The following is a 26,146-nucleotide window of genomic DNA, read 5'->3' on the forward strand; positions in this document are numbered from 1 at the left end:
CAAAAGAATGACCGATGTCGGCAACAGTGATGTCAGCGCAGATCAACATGCAGCCTGATGTACCAACGCTGATATTCTATGATCTTCCTGAGGGTCCCGCCGCTACCAACACTCAACGCAGACTTCGCGACCCCCAGGGCAGCGCCGACCTCTGAGGGGAAATCAACGAAGTCTACTAGGACTTTCTCAACCGAGATTGTTCCAGCCGCTGAACTGGCCTCTACGATGATCAGCTGATCATCATCCCCGACGCATGCCACAAGAAGCTTAACCGGAGACAGCTACAGTGACATCAGCAGAGATCGCCATGCAGCCTGATGTCTCTACACTGACGCCAGACGACTTCCCTGAGGGTCCCGCCGCTAACATCGCAGAGAGGGCACCGACTAATTCGCCGCAGACCATCCCAGATGAACTGTTGCGGCAAATCATGATCATGATGGAGGGCCACCACAGACTGGGAAGCAGCCAGCCCAAGGCCGAGCCTTCAAAGGTTCCAACGCAGACGACACCCCAGAGGCACCCCCATCAGCGTGCAGCCACGACGAAGCCACCTTCGCTAAGGAAGTCGCAGACCACCTCCACGAAGGACCCAGATGTACAGCTCTTCGCGAAGGCCTTCGCTAAGGCGGATAGATCATCACCTTCCCTCGCTTCATCCTTAGATGCGGACTCAGACCGCCAGACCTCACGGAAGCCTTCGCTGATCAAATCGCCGCTCCCCAGGACCGACGCAGAGGAAGCTTCGCGAAGGCCTTCGGCTAAGGACACCTGACTACACGAGAGCTTCATGGCTATCAACATTCTCCCTCACAGGTCTCCTCGAGAAGGTCAACCCATAGACGCAGTTCACCAACACGATCTCCGCCGCTAACCGCTACCGATCTCCTCGTGCATCACCACGCCGATCGCCTCACAGGTCACCACACAAGTCTGCACACAAGTCTACAGTCAGGTCTCCCCGAAGGCCACCCGACATAGAGATAGAAATACACAGTCCACCATCAGAAGAGCATCAACCTCTCATCAGTGATGCTGGGATAGAAAATGATGGAGGCATCATTTTCTCAGACGCTGAGATACTTCTATATTGGATGGTAAACAACCTAGATCTCTTCACCTTCCAAGAGTGGCAACTCGGGCGAGACATACATGATAAAGGAAGACGAGGCAGACGCCATCACCTTACCTCCGATCGACTCGATTGCTGTGGTGCCACAGTATGTGGACACAGCCTACCATAAAGCCATAACAGTTCAAACGCCAGAGGCGATGTTATTGGCATTAATAGATCTAGAACTTATCAATGAGATTCTTATCACCAGATTTCGTGACACGACTTCTGAAGATGATAGGATGATCTACTCGGCTCTACTTATGCAGAACCAGCAAGAACTACACACCTGTATGAAGCTAACGCCATATATTGATCGGTTTCTAGACACTTCGCTAAGAAGTCCCAGGCCACCTCCTCACAAGGAGCTAGAGCCTCACCAGTTACAAGGGACGCCACGGAGGAGTAAGCCACCCGAATCTCCACATATTGCTGAGGCGGCGAAAACAATACACTCACTCACTCACCCTGTTGAACACAGAGGTCGCTCGCTAAGCAAGCGCTTATATATATACTGATATATATACTGATCGGCTAAAGGGGTCCTCAGACCTCACACAGGAATCCTTTGGATACTTCGAGGTTTCGCGAAATCTCCGAAACGTCCACGAGGAATTCTCCTCCAAGGTCTCCAGATATTAGCCACTTTCGTCATATATAGCTACTCGTCCAGTCCGTTTCAAGACATCGCGATAAGTTGTCTATCAACTGTATGCATTATAGTCCATCACATCCTATCTCAGGTTCTCTATGAAGGTGCATCTCAGGTTCTGTAAGAAGGATACATTGTAGCCCATCACATCCTATCTCAGGTTCTCTATGAAGGTACATCTCAGGTTCTGTAAGAAAGTACATTATAGCCCATCACATCCTATCTCAGGTTCTCTATGAAGGTACATCTCAGGTTCTGTAAGAAAGTACATTATAGTTCCATCACATCCTATCTCAGGTTCTCTATGAAGGTACATCTCAGGTTCTCTAAGAAGGTACATTGTAGTCCATCACATCCTATCTCAGGTTCTCTAAGATTGTACATTGTAGTCCATCACATCTTGCCCCAGGTTCTGAGAGAAGGTACATTGTAGCCCATCACATCCTATCCCAGGTCCTCTATGAAGGTACATTGTAACCCATCACATCCTGTCCTGATTTTCTGAGAAGGTTCACTTAGAAAGTAATATTTTTAATAATTCAAATGATGCTGATCTTGTTTTCAGTGAGAATTAGGTACCGTAGATATGACCGTCTATAAGCCCGAATTTTGAGGACCAAAAAAGCAGTCTGTAGAAGAGTGCGTCTTATCCATAAGTTACACTTTAGTCAAACTTTTTCCAGGGTAAAGAAAACAACATCGTATCACTTAGCGTGAACAAACAACAGAAGGCGACTTTTCAGTAGAGAGCGTCAAATTTGCAATTAAACATCACTAGACAAGATTAATTACCATTTTAAGTTATAAGTTGTTTTTTGCTGGGCATTGTTTTATTTGCAGGGATTAAGATTACCGTGCGTGTTTGTCACCATTACACAAAGCCCGGAAATAGCAATCAGCTGTGCACCGTTTCCCCGGTGAACAAGTTCAAACATGCACAATAATATAGCGGGTGAATTCTGACGAGTGATCATCAGTAAAATATAATACAGAATACCATTATTTTTCCTTATCTGACTCATGCTCTTTTGCTTGTCTTCTTCTTCTTGCGAACATAGTGGAAACACTTGTATCTCCTTAATTGAAGCTCCTTCAATGTAAAATCACTAATCAGTACTCACCACGAGTTGCTCCCTTTGATCCCTTTTGGCGGGAAGGTGTTAGCCACCTCATACCTCGTGCTTCACTCTCCTTCTTAAGCCCAGTGAGCAGGATGTGAGAGGCGCCTGTGTCTCCTTACACAACATATCCTTTGATTTTTCTTAGTTTTTACCTCCTATAGTGTACTATAGAGGTATAGCTAGTATCCTTCAGCAATTTGTATTGATTATTTATCATTATTTCTACTGTTTATTTCGTGTATTAAGTGATTGTTCAGCTAGTATTACGTTGATGAAAATCTGTACTATTTGTAGATTACGTTTTTCTGCCTCAGATCCATGTAATATGCCCTAGTTGTTCTCGCCCGTTAATGCGTTTGATTCACGTTGCAGTTATTGCATTAATTTATCTAATTCTGCATTTAGTAAATACTATCTTTGCGTCTTAAGACATGCTGCAGATAGAGTCCGCATAAACAAAGGGCTAAATATGGCTGATACTCCAGATACTCCATCTAGTCAGCTGCTGGCGATCGACCCCCTACCGTCTGGTGTTCTGCTAGAGACCCCATCGAGGAAGAGGGCGTGGGGCGCGAGTCCGTCACCTCTAAGAAGCGGCCGGCCTCCCCAGACATCCCGTCATACGCCAGATAAAGTCCAAGAGGGCCTTGGCGTCTTCTCAGCGCAGACTTCAGTACCCCCAGGGCGAAGCGTCGACATCAAAGGGAAGCCCTCACGAAGACAGCGAGAACTTTCTCCAGCGAGATGGATTCCAGCCCGAAAGAAAGGGCCTCTCACGATGACCAGCCGATTATCATCCCGACATACGGCACAAGAAGCGGCCCGGTGTCAGCGACAGTGACTTCAGCAGAGATCTTCATGCAGCCTGATGCCTCTACACCGATGTCAGGCGTTATTGCTGTGGACCCCATCATTAACACGCAGAGAAGAGCGACAACATAACATCGTCGCCAGACCATCCCTGATGACCTGATGCAGCAAATTATGGCGATGATGGAAGACCGATATAGACTGCAGAAGCAAGGACCGAGGCGCCAGCGAAGGCTCCAAGCGTGAACAGCACCCCAGAGGCACCTCCCGTCAGCGTAGCAGCCAAGGCGATGTCACCTTAGCGAGAAGGAAGGCGCGGACCACCTCCACGAAGGACCTAGATGTACAGCCTTGGCGAAGGCCTTCCTTGGAAGGGGATAGATCTTCACCCTCGTCATCTTCATCCCAAGATGTGGACTCGGACCATCAGACATCACAAAAGCCTTCGCGAAGGTCTTATCGTAAATCCCCGGACGGACGGGAGGAAGCTTCGCGAAGGCATTAGCGAAGGCCAAGCTGAATCAGATCTTCATCATCTAGAAGGACATCGAGGGACTACACAAGAGCAGCCGAAGCTATCAACGTTCTCGAGAAAGATCAACCCATAGGCGTAGATCACCTAGGCGATGCGCCTCTTAGTTCATCACCACGTAGATCACCTTACAGATCACCATACAGAGCTACACAAGCATGCGCCCGGACGTAGAGACAGAAGCCGCAGTCCAGAACAGCACCAACCTCTCATCAATGATGATGGTATAGAGGATGATGGAGGAGTTATTTTTCTCGATGCTGAGATCACGGTATTGGATGGTCAATAACCTAGATCTCTCATCACCATCTAAAATGGCAATGTGGCGCAGACATATCTGATGAAAGAAGACGATGCAGATGCTATCACACTACCACCCGATGGAAGCCGATTGCAGCAGTTCCACAGAATCTAGATGCAGCATTCCACAAAGCCACGAAAGTTCAGACACCACATCTACCAAACTTTCATGCCAAGAAGTTCTCCACGCATAACATGGACCCCTTCTTCAAAGCTCAGGACATCGATAGAGAACTATAAGTTGATCAACGATGTCAAGTACAAAATTACAAGATGGATGATGCATGAAGATTAGTCCAGATAGAAACCATGGCGAGGCGTGTATGTTTTTGGTTTAAATAGATCTAGAGCGATCAATGAGACTCTTATCACCAGATTTAGGTGGATCACGACTTCTGAGGATGATAGAATGATTTATTCTGCCTTACTTATGCAAAGAAAGACCAGCAGTTCCTAACAGATCATCTTACATCTATTTCAGCAGCACTGACCTTAGCTCGTCGTCAAGGCCTCCTCGCTTCCTGTAACTGGGGTGAGAACTTTACAGCCCCCTGTATACAGCCCGTGGTCTTCAACATCCATCTTTAATGGAGAAATAGACAAAGTTTCCAAGGAAGTCACTAAGGATTCCAGAGAAGTCCTGATGATTAAATCGATGGACACACTAGCCAGTGTCATCCGACAGACCTCTCAAAGATACTCAGGAAGATCTAAATTCCCAATGGGCCTACAGAGGGCGCGAGACAGGAAGATAGCCAGCTCTAGAGGAAAAGATTCTTTTAAAATTCGGCCATTCGACAACTATAGAGGAGGTTCAGGAAGAGGCAGGACACAGAGGTTCCCGCAACTATAAGCTGAAAGACAGGTTGAGCGACTGGAGTCTTCCAGTACAACCATCTCAAGTGGGTGGGCGCCTCCAACTTTACTGGGAAAACTGGGGGAATATTACAAGACCCTTATGTCTCCAACATTCTTAGATCCGCAGTTTTTTCATTATCCCACTAAAGGCCAAGCCTCCGCTGACAGTCAACCCTCACAAGTTCGGCGTTACAGGCACAACAACTACCCGGAAGTTAAGAGAGGCTGTTACATCACTCTTAATGAAGCAGGCCATAGAAGTACTAGACCAAGACAACATAGAACCAGGTTTCTACTCCCCAGTTTTCCTAGTTCCCAAGAAAAACTCCAAGGAGAAATACAGACTCATCTACAACATGAGCTTTTTCAGCAAGAACTATCTCGCCAAACCACGAGAGTTCATGATACATTTACCTCAGATTCACGGCGGTTGATTGGCCCCATGGACTACATGGGCAGCATCGATCTACAGGGCCAGCTTACCTGCACATCCCGATACCGCCAAAGCCAGGAAATACCTACGGTTTACCTTAGGCGGGCAACATTACCAGTGGAAAGTGCTCCCATTGAATATCATCAGCCCCTGGCTTTTCCGCGAGGATAGCGAAACCGATTATCACCTATCTTCATCATCAAAGGGAGACTACGCGAGTCGCGTTTTACCTCGACGAGCCGGGATACAAGTAGATCAAGATCCACAGCATCTCAAACTACAGTTAAATTACATCATAAAGCTACTAACACAGCTAGGATGGTTAGTAAACTTACTCAAGTCAGACCTAGTACCGTCACAAGACCTACAGTTCCTAGGCATTAGATTTATCACAAATCTCAACCGTGTCGTCAGTACCAGAAGACCGTTGGATCAAGATCCAACAGACCATTCCACCAGCTCTCGGCTCTCCGTTACCGCCGACAATGGCAGAGCCTCCTAGGTCTCCTCACATCAGCCCAAGACATGACAGTCAGAGGCAGGTTACAGTTACTACGTCCCTTACAGGTCTTCATCAATGCACATCTCGACGATTTACAGCCATTCAGTCTACGAAACATCTCAGACCTCATCTACTATGGTGGACAAAGAAATCGAATGTCTGCGAAGGGATTTGTTTAGCAGAGCAGGAATTCAAAACCCATCTATATATGTGGGCCAGCGTCACTTCAAGGTTGGGGAGCTCATCTAAGCCAACCAAACGACATCGGGAATATGGAATCAACAAGAAAGCAAACTCCACATAAACAACTTAGAGATGAAAGCTGTAATCAGCGCATTCTACATTGGAGCACATTTCTACAAAATCGCGCCCTGATGATTCATACAGACAATTCCACAGTGGAGTTCTCGTAAACAAGCAAGGCTCAGCGAGATCACTGAACCTTTTGAAACTAAGCTTTCCAGCTGTTCGATCTAACCCACGATCTAAATCTACAGATCAGAGCAGTTCACATTCCCGGAGCCAAGAATGTACTAGCAGACGCGCTATCTCGGCCTCATCTACCATCACCGACAGAGTGGATGCTCAATACGGAAATATTTGCTCAGATAATCAAGCCGTTAGCAGCCGCTAATAGATCTATTAAGCCACAAGATTCAACAATCAGTTACCGACATTACGTGTCACCAATCCCAGATCCACAAGCGGGAAGCGGATTCTAAGTATATCTTGGGAAGGCCTCAGCGCGTGCAGCGTTTCCATGCGCCAGCAATAATACCTCAAGTATTACAGAAAATCAAACAAACACAGAGTCTACAACTCACTTTGGTCACGCCCTACTGGCCAGCCAGAGTATGGTTTCCCAGTCTAATTCAAGAAATCGGTCAACCAGTATTAGAGCTACCCAAAGCTCAAACCTGTTAATACATCCACACACAAAACAAGTGCATCGGAAACCCAGAAGTTTACCAACTTCACGTATGGACTGTATACAAATGTGTTTAAACAAAGAGGATATTCTGCCAGGGCGGCAAAGCGGTCAACGCGCTACGACACTCAACTCGTGGCTTGTGCGGCGACAAGTGGCACAGTTTTGAAAATTATGCAGCTAATAAAGGATTTACAGCGAGGGATGCTTCACATCCTCAAGTGGCAGACTATTTGTGTTACCTGCGCGCAAAACAAACATTTAAGAGGTTCGACGATATCAACATATCTTGCAGCTTAGCTCTGTGATTACTATGAGAGCGGGTGTCAAGCTGACAAAATCTCCAGAGTTACTGGCCTTACTCACGTGCTTTCGATTGGAGGACCAAAGCGGAAGTTCCACGCCCCAGCTTGGGATCTGAATAAAGTGTTACAACACCTCACAAGTGAGGCTTATGAACCCTTGGAATCGACAAACTTTGAATTTCTCTCACAGAAAACACTATTTCTGCTATCTCTAGCCACGGCAGCAAGAATATCTGAAATTCAGCTCTGGATTACGAAAGGATACAGTTTGATGACAATCAAAACATAAGCACCTCGGATTAAGATGGGATTTCATCGGCTAAAATCAACTACCAGGTCAACCAGACAGGTTATTCCATGTACCAGCTATCCTCCATTCTCGGATCACAAGATACACAAGACTTGTCACTGTGTCCAGTCAGAGCTCTCAAAGTTTACCTCTGACGATCCAAAACAAGGCGAAGATTTCTCAAAGATTATTCATCCCCTTATCATGTAGCGAATCAAACAGAAGTCTACATACTACCATATCTATTTGGATAAGGACTGTCATACTTCACGCATACAAGGCAGCAGGCTTGGACCCACCAACAGCATCAAATCCGCGTAGAGATTAGGGCACTAGCTTCCACCCTAAGCCCTGCGGTAACTGTTCATTGAACACTATTATGGAAGGATGCTTTTGGAAATCGAACATGGTGTTTCGCGAATCACTACTTGAGAGATATCACCACAGAAGATGTCTCTGGCATTCACCATTTCGACCCTTTGGTCCTCGGCTCAACAGCTGACAGTCCCTCGTGAAGCGTTAAAATATTACAATCACAAAGTTAATATGTATTATATACATAATTTAGTTAGCTTATAACTCTGAGGAGTTCTAGAGCTATGTATATATATTCAGCTTAGGTCTTTCACCCCTAAGTATATATGGACATTATATTTAGTTGTACAGCGACTCTATCAGAGTCACTTATGTATATATAATTTATGTAATGGGGTTTTCAATATATATCAATGTAATACACAATTATGGCATTATAAAACCTATGGTTATATACAGGGAATATCCTAAGTCTATGCCTTCATGAAGTTCCCATACCAGTTATTACAGTTTATTTATACAAAATCACTAATTATAAATCCAAAGTATTCTGTTACTCCCTCCTCCGTTCCGTTGGAGGATTCTACAAACAAAAGAGCATGAGTCAGGATAAGGAAAATATGTAATTTTTAGAATAAAATTGATATTTTATACTTATCCTGACTCATGAATCAACCCTCCCATCCTCCCCACGCAACACTTTGGATTTCCCTGTAAATTCAAGTGTTGGGCTCAAAAATCAGGAGAGAGTGAAGCCACGAGGTATGAGGTGGCGGCACCTTTCCGCCAAAAGGGATCAAAGGGGAGCAACTTCGTGGTGAGTACTGATTAGTGATTTTACATTGAAGGGAGCTTCAATTAAGGAGATACAAGTGTTTCCACTATGTTCGCAAGAAGAAGAAGACAAGCAAAAGAGCATGAGTCAGGATAAGTATAAAATATCAATTTTATTCTAAAAATTACATATTTAACCCAAAGAAATATATCCTAGCATTGTGTAATTTTAGTTACAGTTTTTGCTCTATAAATTAATTAAGATTACGATGTGTTATTTGTCTCGTACACAAAGCTGGAAATAGCAATCAGCTGTGCACCGCGTTTCCCCATGAACAAGTTCAAACATGCACAATAATATAGCGGGATGAATTCTATTGATTGAATACTATTATTTAACCAAAGAAATATATCCTAGCATTGTGTAATAGTTTATATGTAAAAAATATATAATCAACACTAAGGTTATCACGGACCATCATGAGCGTGGTAAGCACGTGACATGGAGCAGTGATAATCAGTTTGTGATTGTTGAATGGGAATTAAAATAAGCAAGCCAGTTTGTTGCTACAATAAATATGATATTTAGAGAGCAAAATATATTATGCATTTTCTGTCAACTACACTTCGTTTAGATCCATTGAGTAGACACAATATATATGACAGTGAATTCTTTGAATAATGTGGACCAAAGTTATAATTATTGGTAACTGCCAGTTGTCTGTGGGATGAGTTTGTGCGTGTTTATTGTTAGTGGACTATTTTTCTTATTGTCATATATATATAGATGAAATATGGACACTTAAATAATATATTTTGAAACAAAAGTTGACTTCAGTTTTATTTACCGATGGTACTTTTTCTCTTGGGTTCACATTTCCATACTCACCGATTTAACAAAATGGCGTCGTTGTTGATCCAAGCAGTGATCGCCGGGATATAAAAGGAACACAAACACATGTTGCCACAATACACGGTTATCTTTATTATGTAATATTCTCACCAACACTTACGCTGTATATCCACTTTCCAAATGGCGTCTCGTTGTTGATGCAAGCAGTGATCGTTAAAAAGGTAAACAAACGCCCGTAATCTTTGTTATGTAATATTCTCGTAATGGTGTCTCTCGCCGTTGATGGAACATACTTACGGGTACTCTGGTCTCTGTTGGCGCGACCCATCGCTGGGGCGGCTATCCATGAGAGATATGATTTTGACACTAATTTTGGGGGTCAAGTTTGGGGTCGGCTTATCCATGGGGTCGGCTTATAGACGGTCATATACGGTATACCATTTGAGTGTATGTTGTTCATTTAATGAGCCATACTTTCAGTTAGATTAAATTTGAAATGTGTCCCCAAAAATGAACACCAAAATGGAGTGGAATAGCATGCAGGGGTTTCCATTCTTACAATGTACATCAGTTGGACATACGAAGAATAATCAGTTTATTTTTTCAATAACACCTTATGTGTCTACTGATTAAAGTAATCTGTTCATATAATGATATTCACCTCAAGTCCTCCTTTTACGTTCAATGGAATCTGTTTTGGCGGATCTTAGAAATTAGTCATTTTCTGACATTTTCATTGTATCCTTCCCTTCATTGTGGTCATGTTGCCAATCATTGTTACCATCGTACCTGTTACTGGCCAAACACAATGTGACTAATATGCCAGAATCATTCTCTAGGAGCACAGCATGCCCAGGCAATAGGCAGTTTCTGTGGACTCTTTTGGAAATAGATGCACAAAGTTGAAATGAAACTGACCAGCAAGATTAGTATTTTTTGTTTGCTGCTAGTATGTTTGATATGAAATGCATCTGAAACACCGTATGATTTCTTATTAAAGTACTGTCGGAAATAGAAAAAAAATGTTTTTAGGCTGTTACTCTGTATCCCTAAAATTTACACAACTGCAAATAGCATATGTCGAAATATCCCACATCGGCCTAACTGGGCATTGAGTGGGATGTGTGGTAGGATATCCAGAGAAGCATGTTCACTCGTAAAATCAGGCAAAACTTAGAAAAATATGAATAGTTGCTGAAAACAATAGATCAGACTATAGATGGCAGTTAGGTCGCTCAGCCAGGTATGATGACTCACCTGGCATGAAATGCATGTGCTTCCTACCGGCACAAGAGGTCATCTCAAAGATATGTTATGCTTTTTCATGTGTGTTGAATATGTCTCATCTATTGATAAACATCTTATGTGTCTTTCTTTCATAAGGTTTATGTTAAGATATGTAAAAGAGTTGATACCCATAGAAAAGCTTAAATCATCGCATACTAATTTGCATAAAGCCATGGTCTATTCCAAATAAGTCGCTTTCGGATTAGAAAAAAACCCAAATTGCTCATTTCTACACTAATGTCTTCTCAGTAAAGTCCTTTGTATACGTTTCCTACCTCCCTACCACAGAGACTGTAGTTAGGCCGAACTTAGGTTAACAGATATTTCACACTTTCACATATTAACTACATAAATTGTAGATATAAATGTGAAAAGTTATTTTCTATTTCCGACAGCACTTTAGATATTTATACTTCTGTTCTCAAAGTCTGTGTTAGTGTTGAGTTGAGCCCTGAAATGTCGTATATTGTAGATATGGGAGAAGGTGAAAGTTGACCGTCCCAATGCTCCAGTATGGGAGACCAGTCAGATCATCGGACAGATGTGGAGAGGTCTCAGTGATGAAGAGAAGCGAGTCTATGTTGCTGAGTATGAAGCTGATAGGGTGAGCTAACGCTTTGTGCGTGACTATTGGATGTGTCTTGACATTCACTGAGAGCATGAAGGTGATGACTTAATGGGACATGGTGTGATGACTTCATGTTATGTGGTGTGCTGACTTGATCTTATTTGGTGTGTTTTACATCTGTGAAGGTGGTGACTTGATGTGATATGGTGTGATAACTTGATGTGATATGGTGTGATAACTTGATGTGATATGGTGTGATAACTTGACATGATTTGGTGTGATAACTTGATGTGACATGGTGTGATAACTTGACATGATGTGATAACTTGATGTGATAACTTGATGTGACATGGTGTGATAACTTGATGTGATATGGTGTGATAACTTGACATGATTTGGTGTGATAACTTGACATGATTTGGTGTGATAACTTGACATGATATGGTGTGATAACTTGATGTGACATGGTGTGATAACTTGATGTGATATGGTGTGATAACTTGATGTGATTTGGTGTGATAACTTGACATGATTTGGTGTGATAACTTGACATGATATGGTGTGATAACTTGATGTGACATGGTGTGATAACTTGATGTGACATGGTGTGATCACTTGATGTGACATGGTGTGATCACTTGATGTGATATGGTGTGATGACTTGACGTGATATAGTGTGATGACATGTGATACTGATTGTTTTACCTGTATGGAAGATGTGTGGTACACTTACACAAACTATGAATGACATTCGAGGGGTTACATGAGCATGGAAGTAATGTTTAGTGTTTTATGGTATTTTTATACATATGAGTTTGTGGTACATGTGTGTAAACTGTGAAGTGATTGTTTTAAACTTGTGTGTGCTGTGTGAGCTTGAAGGTTATGTCTGTGGTGACAAGTGTTGATGCTCAGACACAAACCAGTTGCACATGTAACGGTAGTTATGAAATCTCTTCTTCCAATCAGCAAGGAGATACAATGTACCACTGGGATTGCTTTCAGGTACCATTCCACAATATCGCCATGGTTTTCTGAAAATGACATCACTCAGTGATGGTGTGTCAGAACTTACAAACAAATCATGTTGGATGAAGTGTATCAACTTGAAAATAATCTGTTGAATCCTTTGATGTTTTTATAGTTTATAAAAGTAATTTAGAAATAAATGTTGCCAGATTGTCTGGTCCAGACACAATTATTTACAAACCACCATCATGTGCTTGGTTGTTTTTGAGTGTGGCATTAAACATCAAACAAAATAAATAAGAATAGAGCCCATACAAAAAATAGGCCATCACGCAAACCCCTCGTGATATAAATAGCATTTAGATGTTCATAGGGTCATGTTTTACATTGAAGTGTGGTTTAATTTTGAACCTCATAGATTCATCCTGTCTATAGATTTTGATTGACTTTTACAAAGTCAAACAGAAAATTCTTATGCGAAAAAAGGTTTGGGACATGAAGAATAGTATAAATGATTTCAGACTACATGTGAACTTTGTGTGCTTCATTTATGAAAGCTTTCAAGTCATCTTATACATGTTCTATAACTCAGGCACTTTTGATGTATTTGTCTGTATGAATGATTCATGCTGAAAGAGTTGTTACATCAATGACAGTTTCCTTTCATCTATTTCATTTAGCAAAATATATGACAGTCTAAATTAAAATTATGTCCCGAGAGACGATGTCCATTATGGCTGAAACTAAGATGTTGATAAACCACATAAATGCATGTGTGTTTTTTTAAATTTGAGAATATAAAAATCACAATAATAGCATCTTCCCTCTTCCCTGCTTAAAAAATTAAATATCCTTAACCATATTAACAGATAGGTCACAAAGATTAGTTTTGTTGGTAATTACTCAAAAGTTCAAAATACATTAAATGAAACAAGAGTAAAATAATTCAGTACAATTATCAGTCAGTCAAAGTTTTGTTTCATCTGATAGTGAAACAAGAAATAATTGATGAAAGTTCGTTGTAGATTTTAGAACCTTTTAAATGGCAGATAATGTGTAACGGGGGACTAATGAGATTGGTTAATGTGTCAAGTTTTGACAAATAAAATCTTTCTTGAAGATACTTTTAATTTATTTCCATACATGAGCATAAGGGCTTCTTTGTATCCTCAGAAACATTTCTCTCCCTGAATAACATTTGCATAGTATTACAGACATTATACTGTCATAAGTTTGTTATGTAGAAATCCCATCTGAATATTCATTTCTTCTAATGCTTCTAATTTTACAAACATCTGGTATTTTCACCATTTGATAAAGGAAACCTGCAGAAGAAATAGCAGGAATCATAATGAACTAAAGCCAAGGAAAGAGTGTAATCGGAAAGGGTGTAATTGTTTAAATTTAAAAAGACAAGTAGAATGACAGCAATAACACAGCTGCTTTAAGTTCTTCCACATAGTCTTATTAAACTGAAGTTTTGGGTGTTTGTCACTGTTTGAAGTGCAGTTTTGTGTGAGGGAATGAGTATGTGGAGATGAATGAGAGAAAATTCAACAAAACTTTTTTGTTTCTAATATCAGTTAGCATAGCCCTTCCTTTGAAATTTCAAATCTGTAGAGCCAACACTAGAAGAACAGTGTTTTTTCTTCATGTTTTGTATGTGCATGTAAATATGTGATGTAAGACTCTACATATTAAAATTGGAATTCTTTCTTTGTATTTTGTAACCTATTGTGATTATATACAAATACTCTTTGTCATCTCTTTTCATCTGATTATTGATTATATATATACTAATGACTGACAGCATGGTTAGTGAGATATGTAATTCTAGTGGGATAGTGTAACACAGTAGTTCTACATATCTCTCCACAGTGCAGGGAACATTTAGCTGTGTAATTATATCTAAAACTAGTCTCCATATGACTAAGATGTCAATGTGGATTGGAAACTGACTCTGATAGTTCAACTTATGCAGTGTTCAGTTGAAAGTGGGGCATCTTTTTCAATAATGATGCAAGAAGGACCACCCACATGCAGCAATTTATACTTCACAGGAATCTGCCATTGATCAAAATGCATTAATTTATGGCATTAATGTTTGTTGTTATTGTTATAGGCATTGAGCAGTGTGCACTTTTATAAGGCAACTCTATCACAAAATATGACACTTTCATTTCATGCTCATATTTCAGTATGAGGACAAACAGTTTGTTGCAGTATTTGATCATGGCAGGATGTTTGATTGGCTGTTGTCAGTTATATATAAGAATTATATGTCAGTGTCTAAAAGTATCTGAAGAAGCAATTGAGATTTTTGCTGAAACAAAGTATTCAATACAAAGGCAAACTTTACAAAGTGACAATCAAAGACTCCAATGCTCATGAGCTTGGGGATCAGCCAATTACACCATGCTTTCACAGTGGATGAAACATTGTCACAGACTTAGCTCTTTCTCCAAGTGTTTGCTTTAGGTTTTATTCTGTTTGACCAAAATGGAAAATTGATGGCAATTGAATCTGCATAAACATGAACATGCACTCCGACATGTTACACTGAAATATTGTGTGGACATGAAACACAAACTAGTAAACACATCTTTCAGGTATGTCACAGGAAGCATAGTTAAGGACCCCATCTCAAGTCAAAAACATCATATTTGTCTGCTTGAATGAACACTGGGTTGAAGGTTAACTGCATGTTCAGCAAGCTGACCACAACATTGGATTTTTAGTAGCATGGAGCTTACTTTATTTCAAGCTGAAGCCAATATGAACACATGGATTTATCCTGGCCATCTGGCACTGTCAACTGACTGGCAGTGATCATCGACTGGAATACACTCATCAGAGTTCACTTTGTGAAATAAAGGATCAAGGATTTCACACCTTGATATTTGTTGTATGTTTTTTTAGAACAAAATGTCAGAGTGAAGGTCAAAGTGTTACCGCATATACTGTCAACGAAACCATCAGAAGCAATATGTTGTACCAAAGAATGGAACACTGTTGAAAAGCATGCATGTATGGCATGCATGATATGTTGTTGTGTATTTATATAATGAAGTTTACACTAAAACTGCATACATGTGCCAATTGTTCAGTTGTCTTGTCTAACATGTCTGTTAGTACAGTGATGTTCAAGATGTTATGTTTTTGATAATCTGTTACATGACCTGTACATACTGACTTGCCATGCTTATACAGCTGTGTCTTCATATTCAATGACACATTTAGCATTGTGTTGTCTCTCTACTCTATATGTACTAACAGCATATTTGACGAGTGTTTGAGATTAAGAAGTTGCTGGGAGTTTTGCATTTGGAGTAATGAAATGTAAGGACTCATTAAATCTTTTCAGTGATGGGTTAGGAAAGGACCCTTTACTTGCTTAATTTCAAAACATGGTTTCATGAACAGATTTAACCCAACAACAGACTTTGACCATGCAGAGAAGAGAAGGTGTATGTTCATCATTAACACCAGAGCATGCAGCACCCATTGCATGTATCTGTGTGGTGCTCCTGTATCACAGAAGGGGACAGATGAAGCTACCAGAAGATGCCAGATATTCCATTTGATATGATGAATATCAATATCATCACCTTGTTGCTGAATATGATAACGCTTCACTAATTCTCTGACGTATACATTTGTGAATGGGAGGTAACATATACATGTGAGTAACCACTCTTTCTTTGCAGGAGGAATATAAGAAAGCATTTGAAGCATACCGGGTTGCTTTAGCCGATTACCAGGAAGCTGTAGGGGCTGCCCAACGTAAGCTCTATGTCTCCATGTTGGCTCTGCTATCATTTAGTTTCTTGCTGTTTGGCAGTTGCAAGTTATTTAGTTTTAGTCCCAGAACCAGCTCTGTGTATCAGACCAGTACTTTCTGTTCATGTTGTTGAAATTGCTGTTGTTCAGATTGCCATGTAGTGATTGTACAGTATTTGTGTTATAATGGATGAATATACCAAGGTGATTGTCATCATTAATGTATATCTAACCTCTTGCTGAACAAAATATGTAAGCGGTTAACAGTCAGAATATAAAACTACTGAACTGTTCAATTGGTTAAAGTTCTTATGCTCATTTAACCAGGATCTTGATGTTTGCTACTGTTAATGTCATGTTGACATGAAGTTTGAAGGCTTGGTCAAAGTGGCATGGACTAGTTACACTTCTCCTTCTTGCCCAGAGTCTATGAGATATACTAGGAAATATGACATCCAACTGACAAGAAACATTAAGCATTTCTTCTGCTACCATCATGAAGTTGACGTTTCTGATTCACAGACTTTGCCATGATGATGATACATCAGGATATTGAATCAGTATTTTGTCAAGGAGAACTCATGATGGTGTATCTTCCTGATTTATGGTCATATGATATGACAACCAAACTGACAGCCTTTATCTGACACCCCTGCCAGCAGCAATCATTTCTTTCCACCACTATCTGACATTGGCATTTATGACACAATAGTTGTTATAAACATTTCACTCTGCAGTAGTAAAGACTTTTATCTGTTTGTAAGAAATTGAGTCTTTATGATGCAATGAAACTGTAGTCACAGTATTCCATGAGTCATAACTAAACTGGGAGGTGACACAACTGATGTCACACAACTCACAATCACTTCACTCAGTATAATACAAGCTGCAACAATATTTGTACTTGTTTGATATTTCTCATTATTTGCTTTTTGTCAATGATTCTATGCAGCTTTTGATCAGCCATGAACTGACCTTATCTATATCATACCAACAGAGGATATTTTGACTTTTGCTTTGATCACAAGAAACCACAAGCAGACATCCTCAAATAGACATCTTGGGTGATGGACTCCATGGTAATATAGTTGTCAGACTGAATAGCAATGAAGCCGTGTCATGTCTGGGCAGCTGACAAGCTTTTTATAGTTTTGATGCATTGCTCTGAACACAGAGCCAACCAGTATACTCAGAGTGACTGAATGGAGGTCCTTTTAGTCATTAAAGGCACTGTCATAGTAACCAACAGCGATGTATGGTGGTCCTTCTGGGCATTACCGACACTGCCATCTTCACTGATAGTGGCTGATTGGTTGTGCTTCTGTGCAGTAATGGCACTGTCACATTCATTGATAATGACTGGATGGTTGTCCTTCTGTGCTGTAATGGCACTGTCATGTTCATTGATAATGACTCAATGGTTGTCCTGTGCTGTAATGGCACTGTCATGTTCATTGATAATGACTGGATGGTTGTCCTTCTGTGCAGTAATGGCACTGTCACATTCATTGATAATGACTGGATGGTTGTCCTTCTGTGCTGTAATGGCACTGTCATGTTCATTGATAATGACTGGATGGTTGTCCTTCTGTGCTGTAATGGCACTGTCATGTTCATTGATAATGACTGGATGGTTGTCCTTCTGTGCTGTAATGGCACTGTCATGTTCATTGATAATGACTGGATGGTTGTCCTTCTGTGTTGTCCTTCTGTGCAGTAATGGCACTGTCATGTTCATTGATAATGACTGGATGGTTGTCCTTCTGTGCAGTAGTGGCACTGTCATGTTCATTGATAATGACTGGATTGTTGTCCTTCTGTGCAGTAGTGGCACTGTCATGTTCATTGATAATGACTGGATGGTTATCCTTCTGTGCTGTAATGGCACTGTCATGTTCATTGATAATGACTGGATGGTTGTCCTTCTGTGCAGTAGTGGCACTGTCATGTTCATTGATAATGACTGGATGGTTGTCCTTCTGTGCTGTAATGGCACTGTCATGTTCATTGATAATGACTGGATGGTTGTCCTTCTGTGCAGTAGTGGCACTGTCATGTTCATTGATAATGACTGGATTGTTGTCCTTCTGTGCAGTAGTGGCACTGTCATGTTCATTGATAATGACTGGATGGTTGTCCTTCTGTGCAGTAGTGGCACTGTCATGTTCATTGATAATGACTGGATGGTTGTCCTTCTGTGCTGTAATGGCACTGTCATGTTCATTGATAATGACTGGATGGTTGTCCTTCTGTGCAGTAATGGCACTGTCATGTTCATTGATAATGACTGGATGGTTGTCCTTCTGTGCAGTAATGGCACTGTCATGTTCATTGATAATGACTGGATGGTTGTCCTTCTGTGCAGTAGTGGCACTGTCATGTTCATTGATAATGACTGGATTGTTGTCCTTCTGTGCATAGTATTGGCACTGTCATGTTCATTGATAATGACTGGATGGTTGTCCTTCTGTGCTGTAATGGCACTGTCATGTTCATTGATAATGACTGGATGGTTGTCCTTCTGTGCTGTAATGGCACTGTCATGTTCATTGATAATGACTGGATGGTTGTCCTTCTGTGCAGTAGTGGCACTGTCATGTTCATTGATAATGACTGGATTGTTGTCCTTCTGTGCAGTAGTGGCACTGTCATGTTCATTGATAATGACTGGATGGAGGTCCAAGATAGTATTGGCACTGTCATGTTCATTGATAATGACTGGATGGTGGTCCAGGGCATTAATGGCACTGCCATGTTCATTGATAATGACTGGATCGAGGTCCAAGATAGTATTGGCACTGACATGTTCATTGATAATGACTGGATGGTGGTCCAAGGCATTAATGGCACTGTCATGTTCATTGATAATGACTGGATGGTGGTCCAAAGCATTAATGGCACTGTCATGTTCATTGATAATGACTGGATGGTGGTCCAAGGCATTAATGGCACTGTCATGTTCATTGATAATGACTGGATGGTGATCCAAGGCATTAATGGTACTTTCATGTTCATTGATAATGACTGGATGGTGGTCAAAGGCATTAATGGTGCTGCCATATTCATTGATAATGACTGGATCGAGGTCCAAGGTAGTATTGCCACTGTCATGTTCATTGATAATGACTGGATGGTGGTCCAAGGCATTAATGGCACTGTCATGTTCATTGATAATGACTGGATGGTGGTCCAAGATAGTATTGGCACTGTCATGTTTATTGATAATGACTGGATGGTGGTCCAAGGCAGTATTGGCACTGTCATGTTCATTCATAATTACTGGGTCCTCATCAGAGTAATGACCTGAACATGACTGGATGGTGGTCCTCCTGGTCAGTACAGACTCTGCCGTCTACACCAAGACTATCTGGATGTTCTCCTGGGATGACACTATCATGTTAACTAACATTGATTTCACTGTGTCTTTCTTGTCATTAAAGGCACCATCATGTGATGGCACTGCCATGTTCACCAAGGGTTCCTCATGGTCATCGTAAGATAATCTTGCAGTCAGTGGTTGCATAGTGATGCTTTAGAACAATTAGAGCCTATTTCACATTCACTAAGAGTGACTGCCATGTTCTTGAAAGACCAGTTATGATATGGGCAAGATCAGGAAGAGAATACTTCTGATAAAGTCCCTGATATTAACGAAGGATGGAGCAATTTTCTTGAACAGCTAACTAATATGTCAATAGGTATGGAAATGGTTGATTTGTCAATCTGAAAAGTAACTGATATTGATGAAACCTGTTAGGTTGTGATTATCTAGAAATACACATCACACACTTGCTCTGAGTTGTTGAATACAGGTTTCAGTATTATGTTTTCACCATGAGGAATAGGATACATGAATACTCAGGACATCCAGTTAATATATTTGAAGAATTTATTTTTTATATCTGTACTCTTGAGCACTGGAGCCATATGTTACACTGGTTTTTTTCAGGTGAATAATTCACATGGCTTTGCATGTGTTTGGTGGGGAAAGACATGCTCACATTTTTTAACTAGTTGATAGTGATTCATAAACCCATTAAATTATTTAATGGACTCTGCTCTTAGCAGTGATTTTTTAAAAAGATTTTTTATGTATTTTGAAAAGTGGTTTTACTTTCAGCAATGTGAATGATTGTAAATGGTATCCTTCCAACCTTTATACACAAGTGTACTACCATGAATATCTGCCAGCAGATGGTGCCATGAGTTATTTCTTGAGACAGCTGTGTTGTTGTTCATGTTATTGTTGTCTTGAGTATGTGTGCCATGCATCCTTGTTTCTTGTGTGCCTGGATATGATTTTGTGTGGAATATTTTCAGTGTTGTGTTTACTGCATAATGTCATCTTCTCCATTGTGGGCAAAAGCTAGATATGTACTGACAAAATATTTCTTTAATAATTATATATGTACAATACACTCATTATTATTATATATTATAATGTTCTAAACTAATATTTTAAGATGTACAGATTAGTTTTGTGACTTTATTTACCTAATCATATTCGATGGTCACCTAGCTATCATCTTTTGACTGAAACTTTGTTAAGTGAAACTGACCAGGACTTTCTGTAACAAATATAGTTGGGTGCTAATGTCTGGTTCAGAAAAACATTGTTTACACACAGACACATACTTGGCAACGAGTGAAATCATGAGCATTGATGCCTGTCTAGTGATTCCCTGTTTCAGTGGTGAAGTGTGCTATAAAAGACAGTGTAAGAAAGTTCTGGCACGGAATCAATCCTCTCCATTTGCCATTTGTGAGGTGCATAGAATAGATGATGTTTCCAATGCTTTGATGTTGCCTAAGTATATCTGAGATTTGGTGTTATTTAAGTTGATAATTATGATTGTGTATTCTTATTATTCTACACTTCACACCTGTTTGTAACGATACTGACACACATATAGTGAACAAGATGCCGTGGGAATTTGATGTGTTCTGAGTTTGCTGGCAGTAAATCCTTACATGAAATTATTACAGATGATGACTGAGTGGTTGAGTATAACAGTATTGTGGTTATATCATGTGTCAGCTGGTTGTAGGAGCCAGGCCTGAAGTAATACAAGTATTGGATGTTTATCAGGAGCAAGTGTATGGTGCTGCCAAACATTCCAGAAACATCTGGGATTCAAACTAGCTTCTGGCATGCCCAAGGGATGCAACTCTGCTCTGCAAGTTCCATCGCCATAGATGATGAGGTTACAGGTGACTTCTACAACAGGCATACAAAGGACAGTATTATAGTACTAGGCATAATTGTGTCTACAGCCAACCAAGCCAGTGTGTGGTGGACGATACAGCCCTCTATAGGTTGCCTTTCAAACAGGAGTTAAAAATATCTTCATACCATCACATACCAAATAAACAAATCTAGAGTAACGAAGCCATTGGTTAGTTATGAATGCAGTCATTAGAACTCATGAATATTTTTGGTTGTCATTTGTTTTGTCTCTTAGGCATGACACTGGTTGGAGGGTTCATATTTGCTAGAGTATGTTTGTCAGCACCAAATCCATGCTTGTACTAAAAATCTGAAAGAACATCACTTAAGATATTCCTTTTACAAGCTGACTGTAAATTAGTCAGTGAAGAGGGTTTAGAGAGATATATTGTTTTTCTTTGGGAAGTTGGCAGTGTGTGACATGTATCTTTTATCTACAAACCTGCAACCCTCTAAATTTAATTTCAAAATGTATTTTTATGCATTGTATTAGACATTATGCCTTATATCTTTCAGAAATTGCTGAGAACAATCGCCTACTGTTAGAAGCTGAACAGGCTGCCCATCTGTATGTCCATCAGGTAAGTGTCAGCTAATTCAGTAGCAGATTGAAAGATGTCATGTAGGCAGGGTTTGAAGTGCCTCAGCTCTCCAAGTGATGTAATGAAAGTCTGTGGACATGCTGCTCTTACATGCGATATATGCATAAAAAGAATCCTGAAGAAGATTTCAGTGTGAGTTCAGGTATTTTACCATAATAAATGCTTTAATGGGATTAATGAAGGCATAGACGATGTCTTCAGAGCCATGGAAACAAACAGGTGTTTGCTATACAGCATCTGTGTTGAGTTTACGGCCTTGTCATATTACAACCTCTGCAGAATCACAGTAACAGGTCATGCAAATTATGCTGAAAACTATGACAACTGTCATAACCTTATAATTTTATTTGCTCACACTGGTGATGATTGTAACAAGTTCATCGCTGTGGTTTGTCTAACCTATGTAAAGGGGATCAAGAGTTTTGTCTGCAGTTACTGGTTACCAATTCCTAAATTAGTCAATTGTGGTCAAAATGTACACTGTTTCACTGTTGAATGCCAGCACAATGCAATTGTGAAAGACACACTGAACATGATTCACTTCTGAGTGTGGTTGATAAATAAATTTGTTATTTTTCTAAGAATGTTGGGAAAGTGTGTATGAACCAAGAATATTCTATAAGAATTATTGTTGTTAAATCAGAGGAATTTGAAATGTGAAATTGGGTGCCAATGATGACATAAAAATGCTGCAATATGATGTAGGGTGTCAAACTACATTCTAATGATATCACATAGGAAGGCAACAATCAAATGGCATCATAACCAGCTATGATATCAAGCAGGAAAACTTCAGTTAATTACATCACAAAGTGCTGTGACATTACACGAGAAGGTTACAGTGCATTGATGACATTACACGAGAAGGTTACAGTGCATTGATGACATTACACGAGAAGGTTACAGTGCATTGATGACATTACACGAGAAGGTTACAGTGCATTGATGACATTACACGAGAAGGTTACAGTGCATTGATTACATTACATGAGAAGGTTACAGTGCATTGATGACATTACACAGAAGGTTACAGTGCATTGATGAAATTACACGAGAAGGTTACAGTGCATTGATGACATTACATGAGAAGGTTACAGTGCATTGATGACATTACACGAGAAGGTTACAGTGCATTGATGACATTACATGAGAAGGTTACAGTGCATTGATGACATTACACAAGAAGGTTACAGTGCATTGATGACATTACACGGGCAGGTTACAGTGCATTGATGACATTACACGAGAAGGTTACAGTGCATTGATGACATTACACAAAATGGTTACAGTGCATTGATGACATTACACGAGAAGGTTACAGTGCATTGATGACATTACACAAGAAGGTTACAGTGCATTGATGACATTACACGAGAAGGTTACAGTGCATTGATGACATTACATGAGAAGGTTACAGTGCATTGATGACATTACACAAGAAGGTTACAGTGCATTGATGACATTACATGAGAAGGTTACAGCGCATTGTGACATTACATGAGAAGGTTACAGTGCATTGATGACATTAAGGGCAAGTGCATTGATGATGTTACATTGCATTGATGACATTACACGAGAAGGTTACAGTGCATTGATGACATTACATGAGAAGGTTACAGTGCATTGATGACATTACGCAAGAAGGTTACAGTGCATTGACACCATTTAGTGCTGTGGTATACAAAGGAAGCAAATGTGTAATGACACTATAAAGTGCTTTGATATCTTGGCGGAAGACAACAATTTCATGACATGAAAAGGTGCATTGCTATCATACAGGGAGGCTACAATGTAATGACATCTTCTAGTGCAATGAGGCTAAAATGTAATGACATCTTCTAGTGCTATTATATGCAAGAATGCTACAATTTGATGACATCATATAATGCATTGATATGCAAGGAGGCTACAATTTTAGGACATCATATAGTGCAGTGATATGCAAGGAGGCTACAATTTGAAGACATCATATAGTGCAATGATATGCAAGAATGCTACAATTTGATGACATCATATAATGCATTGATATGCAAGTAGGCTACAATTTGATGACATCATATAGTGCAGTGATATGCAAGGAGGCTACAATTTGATGACATCATATAGTGCAGTGATATGCAAGGAGGCTACAATTTGAGGACATCTTTAGTGCTATGATATGCAATGAGACTACAATGTAATGACATCTTGTAGAGAGACTACAATGTAATGACATCTTTAGTGCTATGATATGCAAAGAGACTACAATGTAATGACATCTTGTAGAGCTTTGATATGCAAGGAGACTGCAATTTGATGACATCATATAGCGCAGTGATTTGCCAGGAGGCTGCAATTTGAGGACATCTTGTGCTATGATATGCAAAGAGACTACAATGTAATGACATCTTGCAGTGCTATGACATGCAAGGAGGCTACAATGTAATGACATCTTGTAGTGCTATGATATGCAAGGAGGCTGCAATGTAATGACATCTTGTAGAGCTATTACAGGCAAGGAGGCTACAATGTAATGACATCTTCTAGTGCTATGATATGCCAGGAGGCTACAATGTAATGACATCTTGTAGAGCTATGACATGCAAGGAGGCTACAATGTAATGACATCTTGTAGTGCTATGATATGCAAGGAGGCTACAATGTAATGACATCTTCTTGTGCTATGACATGCAAGGAGGCTACAATGTAATTACATCTTGTAGAGCTATGACATGCAAGGAGGCTACAATGTAATGACATCTTGTAGAGCTATGACATGCAAGGAGGCTACAATGTAATGGCATCTTGTAGAGCTATGACATGCAAGGAGGCTACAATGTAATGACGTTATGAAGTGTTTTCATATCACACATTGAAGGTTCAATGTAATACCTTAGTATTTGCATATTTTATTACTAAAATGCCTTCATGAAGACTGTCGTTCACCACAGTGAGCTAAGCAGTACAAAATATACTAGTAGATAGTTTTAACACAGAGTATGCTCCACTCAGACTAGTGTAACCCAAATGGTTTAGTGCTCACAGGTCTAAATGTCTAGATCATGTCCAACATTGGGCAGGAGTATTGGTTAGGTTGTGCTTCAACAAGCCTTTCAAGATTACTATCTTCAGCAGTAACCTGACCTTAGGAAGAAATTCCTGTAGATAATTGTGTCCTGTAATATTTCCTTGTGAGTTGTCTGAGATGCCCCATTGTCAGACTTACAATGCTTCACTGGTATTTCTGCATGAATTCACCTGAATAGCTTTTGTGTGTTTATGTACATCTTACAGTTTCCTACAGAAGTTATTTTGGCACATCTCAGTGTGTGGGATTACAGACCTATGTGTTTGTTTTGTATGACTGACTAGGATGCCTAAAGTGTGTTGAAGGGATATGACAATGACAATGTTTATGTGGCCTTGCATCCTCCCATATTCATTTACAAAATGTTTTAGGCCTAGGGGAAAAAAACGTCTAACCTTTGTGTGAGTGGATGATTTCCTGCCCATTTTACCTCTTTATTTAGGTTTATGGCTTGTTTTGTGCGTGTATGTGTGTAAAAAAGCCTTGTTAATTGGTTGGGAAAACCGCAGAAATATTTCAGAATTAGATATGAAGTTATTTGTCAATGAAGATAGTCACCTCAACCATACATATTGCATGTACAGTTTATTTGTGCTAGTCGTCATGATTATGTTATTTAGGAGTTGTGATAAAAAAATAAATGATAATATTTTATTAATTTTGTAAAAAAAAATAATCTATTTTCATCTTTTTAGGGTCATCAGGTGCTTACACTAATTAAGAAAAATGTATCACATAAGTAATGCTGGAAGTATTTAAAGATAAAGAGTGCAGTACTGTCATTTTCATTTATTTAATTGCTACAAGACCCATATATTTGCATCTGCAAATTTGTCAGATATATAGAAATAAATCTTTGT

General features: G+C 40.1%; 1 protein-coding gene across 8 annotated transcripts in view; it reads left to right on the forward strand.

Moving 5' to 3' along the window:
* Positions 1-26,146, forward strand: part of LOC124268062 — a 133,663-nt gene that overhangs the window by 64,740 nt on the left and 42,777 nt on the right. For 5 of the 8 annotated variants that reach the window (XM_046703072.1, XM_046703075.1, XM_046703074.1 and 2 more), the window contains 3 exons: positions 11,546-11,677; positions 16,318-16,393; positions 22,134-22,198. In XM_046703072.1, coding sequence (XP_046559028.1) covers positions 11,546-11,677; positions 16,318-16,393; positions 22,134-22,198 — 273 coding nt within the window. The other 3 variants (XM_046703076.1, XM_046703083.1, XM_046703080.1) reach the window with 3 other exon arrangements.

This window comes from Haliotis rubra, unplaced genomic scaffold, assembly GCF_003918875.1.
Source record: "Haliotis rubra isolate DU_JTF1 unplaced genomic scaffold, ASM391887v1 Scf136, whole genome shotgun sequence".
Classification (NCBI taxonomy): Eukaryota; Metazoa; Mollusca; class Gastropoda; order Lepetellida; family Haliotidae; genus Haliotis; species Haliotis rubra.